The sequence below is a fragment of the Haematobia irritans genome, chromosome 2 (assembly GCF_050003625.1).
Source record: "Haematobia irritans isolate KBUSLIRL chromosome 2, ASM5000362v1, whole genome shotgun sequence".
Lineage (NCBI taxonomy): Eukaryota > Metazoa > Arthropoda > Insecta > Diptera > Muscidae > Haematobia > Haematobia irritans.
In genome coordinates this window covers 41,794,659-41,803,909 of record NC_134398.1, presented here as the reverse complement: position 1 = coordinate 41,803,909, position 9,251 = coordinate 41,794,659, and the positions used below count along the sequence as shown (strand labels likewise).

General features: G+C 31.7%; 1 protein-coding gene across 1 annotated transcript; it reads right to left on the bottom strand.

Annotated features, from left to right (window-relative positions):
* Positions 1–673: 673 nt before the first annotated feature.
* LOC142224057 (uncharacterized) lies at positions 674–1,680 on the bottom strand. Its single transcript, XM_075293867.1, has 2 exons — positions 1,538–1,680; positions 674–1,476 (listed from the first exon to the last, which is right to left on the bottom strand). The coding sequence occupies exons 1-2, from the start codon at positions 1,580–1,582 to the stop codon at positions 847–849; spliced, it is 675 nt and encodes a 224-aa protein (XP_075149982.1). The 5' UTR covers positions 1,583–1,680; the 3' UTR covers positions 674–846.
* Between the last annotated feature and the right edge of the window lie 7,571 nt (positions 1,681–9,251).

Below are 9,251 nucleotides of genomic sequence, written 5' to 3'. Positions count from 1 at the left end.
AAAATTTTATATAGAAAGAAATTTTTGACAAAATTTTCTATAGAAATAAAGTTTTGACAAAATCTTCTATAGAAATAAAATTTTGCCAACTGCTCTATAGAAATAAAATTTTTACAAAATGTTCTATAGAAATAAAATTTTGCAAAATTTTCTATAAAAATAATATTTTGAGAAAATTTTCTATAGAAAGTTGTCTATAGAAATAAAATTTTGACAAAATTTTCTTTAGAAATAAAATTTCGACAAAATTTTCTATAGATATAAATTTTGACAAAATTTTCTATAGAAATAAAATTTTGAGAAAATTTTCTATAGAAATAAAATTTTGACAAAATTTTCTATAGAAATAAAATTTTGACAAAATTTTCTATAGAAATAAAATCTTGATAAAGTTTTCTATAGAAATTAAATTTTGAGAAAATTTTCTATAGAAATAAAATTTTGACAAAATTTTTTATGAAAATGAAAATTTTGAGACAATTTTCTATAGAATTAAAATTTTGACAAAATTTTCTATAGAAATAAAATTTTGACAAAATTTTTTATTGAAAAGAAAATTATGAAAATGTTTCAGTAGAAAAGAACATTTTCTTTAGAAGTAAAAATTAAACAAAATAAAATTTTGACAAAATTTTCATTAAAGTCAATATTAAATAATAAAGCCTAAAAAGCATTTTTCAAACACTGCAAAATAAGATTTTTTTATTTGGTAGTTTTTTGGTAAAATATATTAACAACATTTTTGTTGGGCATCTCTAGCCGGAATATTGCTGACAATTCTATATATTTGGACATGGTGTTGTGGACAGCTGCTTGTGAAACACTACCTCTAATTGTTCCATCATTTTAAATTCCAATACAATATTGGAGTTCACATTTAACATGATCCTTTAAGGCATCCCTTTCCTTGGGCAATATATCCATAAAATCAACCATCATCCAACGTTTTTTCATATAAGAAGTTTCCTCGGTAAATTTCTTATTCCATTCTCGCATAGCTACAATTTCTGAATTCAATTGGGCATCATTGATGAATGTATCGATTTCAGTTGAAACCATCGAAAAATAATCATCAAAGGATTTTTTCAAAAGTTTTTGTGTAGCCCCAGCAAACTTAGAATATTTCTCGAGCCAAATATTACCAACTTCTTGATTTTCAGGAGAATTGAGCAAAGATCTAATCGCAGAATGTTCATTTCTTAAAGCCCATTGATTTTCACAATTTCCAGGATCTGCAATGAGTCGCTGTAAATAACTTAGACAATTGTCAATGTGCTCTGTAAGGCTTTCATAAATCTTCGATTCTTGAAGTTTTTCATCTGTGGACGACCAAGTTTTGATTTCATTTAAATAGTCCTTAATATTATCCACAACCTCATGGGACCAAAGAGTTTTTTGTAAATTTTCGTAAACTTTTTGCACAAGTTCCAAGGACATTTCATGACTCTCACTGTTTAGAGGAGCATTTAAGGCTAGCTGTAATAATAATTTTAATTAGAAATAAATATTCTTTTTTTAGAATATCCTTATAATTTACCTGAACAGCTAAGGCCAGTACTATGACTGCAGAAAATTTCCTCATTGCGCTCAGTAAACCGTTTCTCTTGATGTTTGTAACCACACTAATTTTCAACTGAGAGTAAGGAACATATTTATAGCACAATAAATTTTTGAATTTTCTTCTTATCAGTGATGATCTTATATTAATAAATAATAAATGCGCTCCAAACCTGGCCCTCAACCCGATTTTTGTAATGAGATTTTTCAGGTTCATCCCCGTCAATAATACAGTTAAAAAAATATGGCTTTAATAACCATACAATATTAATTTTTTATATTATATATTGCATTTCATGGAAAGGAAATTTCTTTAGTGTCGAAAGGCCAAAGAAAACTCATTGAGGACTAGGTTAGGTTAGGTTAGGTGGCAGCCCGATGTATCAGGCTCACTTAGACTATTCAGTCCATTGTGATACCACATTGGTGAACTTCTCTCTTATCACTGAGTGCTGCCCGATTCCATGTTAAGCTCAATGACAAGGGACCTCCTTTTTATAGCCGAGTCCGAACGGCGTTCCACTTTGCAGTGAAACCACTTAGAGAAGCTTTGAAATCCTCAGAAATGTCACCAGCATTACTGAGGTGGGATAATCCACCGCTGAAAAACTTTTTGGTGTTCGGTCGAAGCAGGAATCGAACCCACGACCTTGTGTATGCAAGGCGGGCATGCTAACCATTGCACCACGGTGGCTCCCTCATTGAGGACTAACGTGGGTATCATAAACTTTTCCATGGAAAAATTTGTAATTTAATAAAAAAATATAATAATACAATAATTAAAAACAAATTGGTTATTTAATCAAGGACATAGACTTTAAAACAACAAAAAGCTTTTTTTCAGTGTTTACATATTTGCTCTACTGAAAGATGGTCTGTGATTCCCATAACTGATGATTACGAGTGGATCGAAAGTACTGCTGTTGTTGTTTTTTTTTTTATTATGGCTTATCTGGTGTGTGGGAAGTACCAGTCACCGTTACCCGGTAAACAATTTGGAAGTTGTTCTAAAGGCACAACTTTAAAAGCACTTCCAAAAATCTCCTACCAAAGATCTTCTTTATTTTAACTACACAGGAAGTTCTTTTAATATAATTTTTTAGAAATAGCTTTTTTCATATTTTTAATGGGCAAATTAAACTTTTTTTATTTCAAAACAGAGAAAGAATTAATACAATGCTATAAATTATTTAAATTTTTGTCAAAAAAATGCTAAGTCCATTCAAACGTGTCAGACAAGCGCTAGAATGCATTAACCTTTAAATGCACAAAATCATCGATTCTTTCGAAAAAATTATATAATATCCCAGCCAGGGCTATGGAGTCGAGCAAAATTGAAGAAATTTTCTACAGAAACAAAATTTTGACAAAATTTTCTATAGAAATAAAATTTTGGAAAAATTTTCTATAGAAATCAAATTTTGACCTATATAAAATTTTGAATAAAATTTTTATAGAAATAAAATTTTGCAAAATATTATATAGAAACAAAATTTTGATTAAATTTTCTATAGAAATAAAATTTTGACTAAATGTTATATAGAAAAAATATTTCTATAGTAATAAAATTTTGAATACATTTTTTATAGCAGTGAGTATCAGTGAGCATCAGTAAGAAAAAAAATTTGAGAAAATTTGCTATAGAAATAAAATTTGACAATTTTTTCTTATAGAAATAAAATTTTGAAAAAAATTATCAATAAAAATACAATTTTAGAAAAATGTTTGTGTAGTAAATAAAATTTTGCAAAATATTCTACAGAAACAAAATTTTGACTAAATTTTCTATAGAAATAAAATTTTGACAAAATTTTCTATAGAAATAAGATTTTGACCAAATTTTCTAATAAAAAAATCTATTACTATACAATTTTGGCAAAATTTTCTATAGAAATAAAATTTTGACTTAAATTTTTATAGAAATAAAATTATCAAGAGAAATAAAATTTTAAAAAAATTTTTATGTAACAAACAAAATTTTGCAAAATTTTATATAGAAATAAAATTTTGCAAAATATTCAATAGAAACAAAATTTTGACTCAATTTTCTATAGAAATAAATTTTTGACTAAATTTTCTATAGAAAAAAATATTTCTATAGTAATACAATTTTGAGTAAATTTTTTATAGAAATAAAAATTTGATAAAATTTGCTATAGAAATAAAATTTTGACAAAACTTTTTATAGAAATAACATTTTGACAAAATTTTCTATAAAAAACAACTTTGGAAAAAATTTCTGTCAATATTCCACATATGTATATGGCCTTAAAATAAAATTAAAATAAAAATAATATCGATTGTTCGAAATATTTCAAATAAATTGATATGGGCATTAAAATGGATCGATTCAGCCCATCTGCCAGTCTAACATTCTAGGAAATATAAAAAGATAGCCGTAATTGGAAGTTGATTTTCATTTACAATCATGCCGTACATTGATCGAATGAATAACGCAATGGAAACTAATTTGCGTAAAAACTTGCTTAGTTACAAAAATGTGAAGTGTTTTAAAAAATTTGGTTCAGCCGGAGTCGAGCAAAATTTTTACGACTCCGACTCCAGTAAAATCCTCAGACTCCGACTCCAAGACTCCGACTCCGGCTCCACAGCCCTGATCCCAGCAAAAAAAGAGCTTCCAAAAAAGTAGTTTGGATCCCCAATTTGTGATACGGAAGTAGTGCAAAATTTGATCATCTCCAATGAATTTTACATGGGCTTGTCATAGGATGGAAGTACTCCATTTTTGTATCCTTTGCATTGCTTTAGAAGTTGTGCCTTGGAAGTTCATTTGGATGAAAACATTTTAAAAACTAACAAGTATATACGGCCGTAAGTTCGGCCAGGCCGAAGCTTATGTACCCTTCACCTTGGATTGCGTAGAAACTTCTAAAAACTTCTTAACATCGTTTTCTAAATTGTGAGTTAGTCCATACGTGGTATATATTAGACAAAAAGGTATGTATAGGTAAGTCTACAAATAATTACGAATCGATATGGACTTTTGCACGGCACGTAGAGAGCCAGAATTGAAATATGGGGGTCGCTTATATTATGAACTTGATATGGACCAATTTTTGTGTGATTGGTGATCGATTTATCTGAGGGCTATATATAGCTATAGACCGATATGGACCAATTTTTGTGTGATTGGGGATCGGCTATATATAACTATAGACCGATATGGACCAATTTTGGTATGGTTATTAGCGGCCTTATACTAACACCACGTTGCAAATTTCAACCGTATCGGATGAATTTTGCTCCTCCAAGAGACTCCGGAGATCAAATCTGGGGAACGGTTTATATGGGGGCTATATATAATTATGGACCGATATGGACCAATTCTTGCATGGTTGTTAGAGACCATATACTAACACCACGTACCAAATTTCAACCGGATCGGATGAATTTTGCTCCTCTAAGAGGCTCCGGAGCACAAATCTGGGGATCGGCTTATATGGGGGCTATATATAATTATGGGTCGATGTGGACCAATTCTTGAATGGTTGTTAGAGACCATATACTAACACCATGTACCAAATTTCAGCCGGATCGGATGAAATTTGCTTCTCTTAGAAGCTCCGCAAACCAAATCGGAGGATCGATTTATATGGGGGCAATATGTAATTATGGACCGATGTGGACCAATTTTTGCATGGTTGTTAGAGACCATATACGAACACCATGTACTAAATTTCAGCCGTATCGGATAAAATTTGCTTCCCTTAGAAGATCCGCAAGCCAAATTTGGGGTCCGTTTATATGGGGGCTATACGTAAAAGTGGACCGATATGGCCCATTTGCAATACCATCCGACCTACATCAATAACAACTACTTGTGCCAAGTTTCAAGTCGATAACTTGTTTCGTTCGGAAGTTAGCGTAATTTCAACAGACGGACAGACAGACGGACATGTTCAGATCGACTCAGAATTTCACCACGACCCAGAATATATATATATATATATATATATATATATATATATATATATATATATATATATATATATATATATATATATATATATATATATATATATATATATATATATATATATATATATATATATATATATATATATATATATATATATATATATATATATATATATATATATATATATATATATATATATATATATATAAATATATATACACCCCAAAAAATAATTCCTTCCTCCCAAACGAAATTTTAGATAAACAAAGTTCTTTTCTCATTTGCTTTTCGCTGTAAGGAAGTGTATTTGGAAGAAAAGTATATACTTTTTGTGATAAACGTTTATTCTTTTCCAGGATGTAAAAATAATTTCATAAAGACAAACTAAAAAAAAAATAGTTTTCTTGCTAATTGCATTTTCCCTCACATCCACGAGGTTTTTTAGTTCTTAACACCTTTTCCTGTAATACCAACAATGTAGAAGAAATTATACGATTTAATAAATTTTAAAATTTTTTTTACCTTTCGCCTGGACGGAGAATCGAACCGCGGACCATGCACTTTGTAAGCCAACACACTAACCACTGAGCTATGTACCTGCTATGGTCATCAATAGATAAATATCCATATAAGTTATATTTATATAGCATAGCTTGCGGCGCCCTCGAACCGAATAAACAAAGTTTATTTAACAGAAACAAACATTTAGTTGGGCACCGTGGAGCAGTGGTTGCTACGTCCGACTTGCAGCCAAGGGTCGTGGGTTCGATCCCTGCTTCGACCAGAGTTTTTTTATTTTTTTTTTAACATATATTCCAGATATGTTCGGAAGTTTTCGAAAAAATGTTCAACATTTTATTGTAGTATATTAAATTTTGAACTGTAAAATGTGTCTTATTAAAGACCTAAATTCAGAAAAGAACAGTGTTTGATATAAACGAAATGGACTGTGTTGTTGTTTCAAAAATATTTTTTTTTATTGAAAAAATAAAAATTTTGTAACAAACGAATTTTTTTGATCATAAAAGTTTAAAATTTTCGAAGCAATTCAAAAAACTCTAACAAATGAAAAACGTTTTCGGTACACGTTTTCCAAACGTTTTTATACCCTGCGCCACACTGTGGAACAGGGTATTATAAGTTAGTGCATATGTTTGTAACACCCAGAAGGAGACGAGATAGACACATGGTGTCTTTGGCAATAATGCTCAGGGTGGGTCCCTGAGTCGATATAACCATGTCCGTCTGTCCGTCCGTCCGTCCGTGAACACATTTTTGTGATCAAAGTCTAGGTCGCAATTTAAGTCCAATCGCCTTCAAATTTGGCACATGTTCCTACTTTGGGTCAGAATAGAACTCTATTGATTTTGGAAGAAATCGGTTCAGATTTAGATATAGCTCCCATATATATGTTTTTCTGATTTCGACAAAAATTGTCAAAATACCAACATTTTCCTTGTTAAATATCCACTGCTTAGTCGAAAAGTTGTAAAAATGACTCTAATTTTCCTAAACTTCTAATACATATATATATACATATATATCATAAATAAACTTTGTGAAGTTTCCTTAAAATTGCTTGAGAGTTAAATGTTTCCCATATTTTTATACCCTGCGCCACACTGTGGAACAGGGTATTATAAGTTAGTGCATATGTTTGTAACACCCAGAAGGAGACGAGATAGACACATGGTGTCTTTGGCAATAATGCTCGGGGTGGTTCCCTGAGTCGATATAACCATGTCCGTCTGTCCGTCTGTCAGTCTGTCCGTCTGTCAGTCTGTCCGTCCGTCCGTCCGTCGGTCCGTCCGTGAACACATTTTTGTGATCAAAGTCTAGGTCGCAATTTAAGTCCAATCGCCTTCAAATTTGGCACATGTTGCTACTTTGGGTCAGAATAGAACCCTATTGATTTTGGAAGAAATCAGTTCAGATTTAGATATAGCTCCCATATATATCTGTCGCCCGATATGCACTTATATGGACCCAGAAGCCAGAGTTTTATCCCGATTAGCTTGCAATTTTGCACAAGGAGTACAATTGGTAGTATAGTCATGTGCGACAAATTTGATTGAAATCGGTTCAGATTTAGATATAGCTTCCATATATATTTTTCGCCCGATATGGACTTATATGGCCCCAGAAGCAAGAGTTTTGGCCCAATTGGGTTGAAATTTTGCAGTAGGAGTAAATTAGTAATATAGTCATGTGTGCCAAATTTGAGTGAAATCGGTTCAGATTTAGATATAGCTCCCATATATATGTTTTTCTGATTTCGACAAAAATTGTCAAAATACCAACATTTTCCTTGTTAAATATCCACTGCTTAGTCGAAAAGTTGTAAAAATGACTCTAATTTTCCTAAACTTCTAATACATATATATACATATATATCATAAATAAACTTTGCGAAGTTTCCTTAAAATTGCTTGAGATTTAAATGTTTCCCATATTTTTATACCCTGCGCCACACTGTGGAACAGGGTATTATAAGTTAGTGCATATGTTTGTAACACCCAGAAGGAGACGAGATAGACACATGGTGTCTTTGGCAATAATGCTCGGGGTGGTTCCCTGAGTCGATATAACCATGTCCGTCTGTCCGTCTGTCAGTCTGTCCGTCCGTCCGTCCGTCGGTCCGTCCGTGAACACATTTTTGTGATCAAAGTCTAGGTCGCAATTTAAGTCCAATCGCCTTCAAATTTGGCACATGTTCCTACTTTGGGTCAGAATAGAACCCTATTGATTTTGGAAGAAATCGGTTCATATTTAGATATAGCTCCCATATATATCTTTCGCCCGATATGCACTTATATGGATCCAGAAGCCAGAGTTTAATCCCGATTTGCTTGAAATTTTGCACGAGGAGTACAATTAGTAGTGTAGTCAAGTGCGCTAAATATTATTGAAATCGGTTCAGATTTAAATATAGCTCCCATATATATCTTTCGCCCGATATTGACTAATATGGTCCTAGAAGCCAGAGTTTTGGCCCAATTTGGTTGAAATTTTGCACTAGAAGTACAATTAGTAGTGTAGTCATGTGTACCAAATTTGATTGAAATCGGTTTAGATTTTGATATAGCTTCCATATATATTTTTCGCCCGATATGGGCTTATATGGCCCCAGAAGCCAGAGTTTTGGCCCAATTTGGTTGAAATTTTGCACTAGGAGTACAATTGGTAATATAGTCATGTGTGCCAAATTTGGTTGAAGTCGTTTCAGATTTAGATATAACTCACATATATATTTTTTCTGATTTCGACAAAAATGGTCAAAATACCAAAATTTTCCTTGTAAAATCGCCACTGCTGAGTCGAAAAGTTGTAAAAATGACTCTAATTTTCCTAAACTTCTAATAAATATATATCGAGTGATAAATCATAAATAAACTTTTGCGAAGTTTCCTTAAAATTGCTTCAGATTTAAATGTTTTCCATATTTTTGTACTAACATTGTGTTCCACCCTAGTGCATTAGCCGACTTAAATTTTGAGTCTATAGATTTTGTACAAGTCTATCAAATCCTGTCCAGAGCGAGTGATATTTAAATGTATTTATTTGGGACAAACCTTTATATATAGCCCCCAACACGTTTGACGGATGTGATATGGTATCGAAAATTTAGATCTACTAAGTGGTGCAGGGTATAATATAGTCGGCCCGCCCGACTTTAGACTTTCCTTACTTGTTTTTACTAAAATTGTGTTCCACCCTAGTGCATTAGCCAACTTAAATTTTGAGTCTATAGATT

Bases quoted from the DNA above. Each gene is read 5' to 3' on its own strand.
- LOC142224057 (XM_075293867.1), bottom strand. From the start codon at position 1,582: ATGAGGAAATTTTCTGCAGTCATAGTACTGGCCTTAGCTGTTCAG. The intron at 1,477-1,537 runs GTAAATTATAAG...TTATTATTACAG, and splicing joins TACTGGCCTTAGCTGTTCAG to CTAGCCTTAAATGCTCCTCT.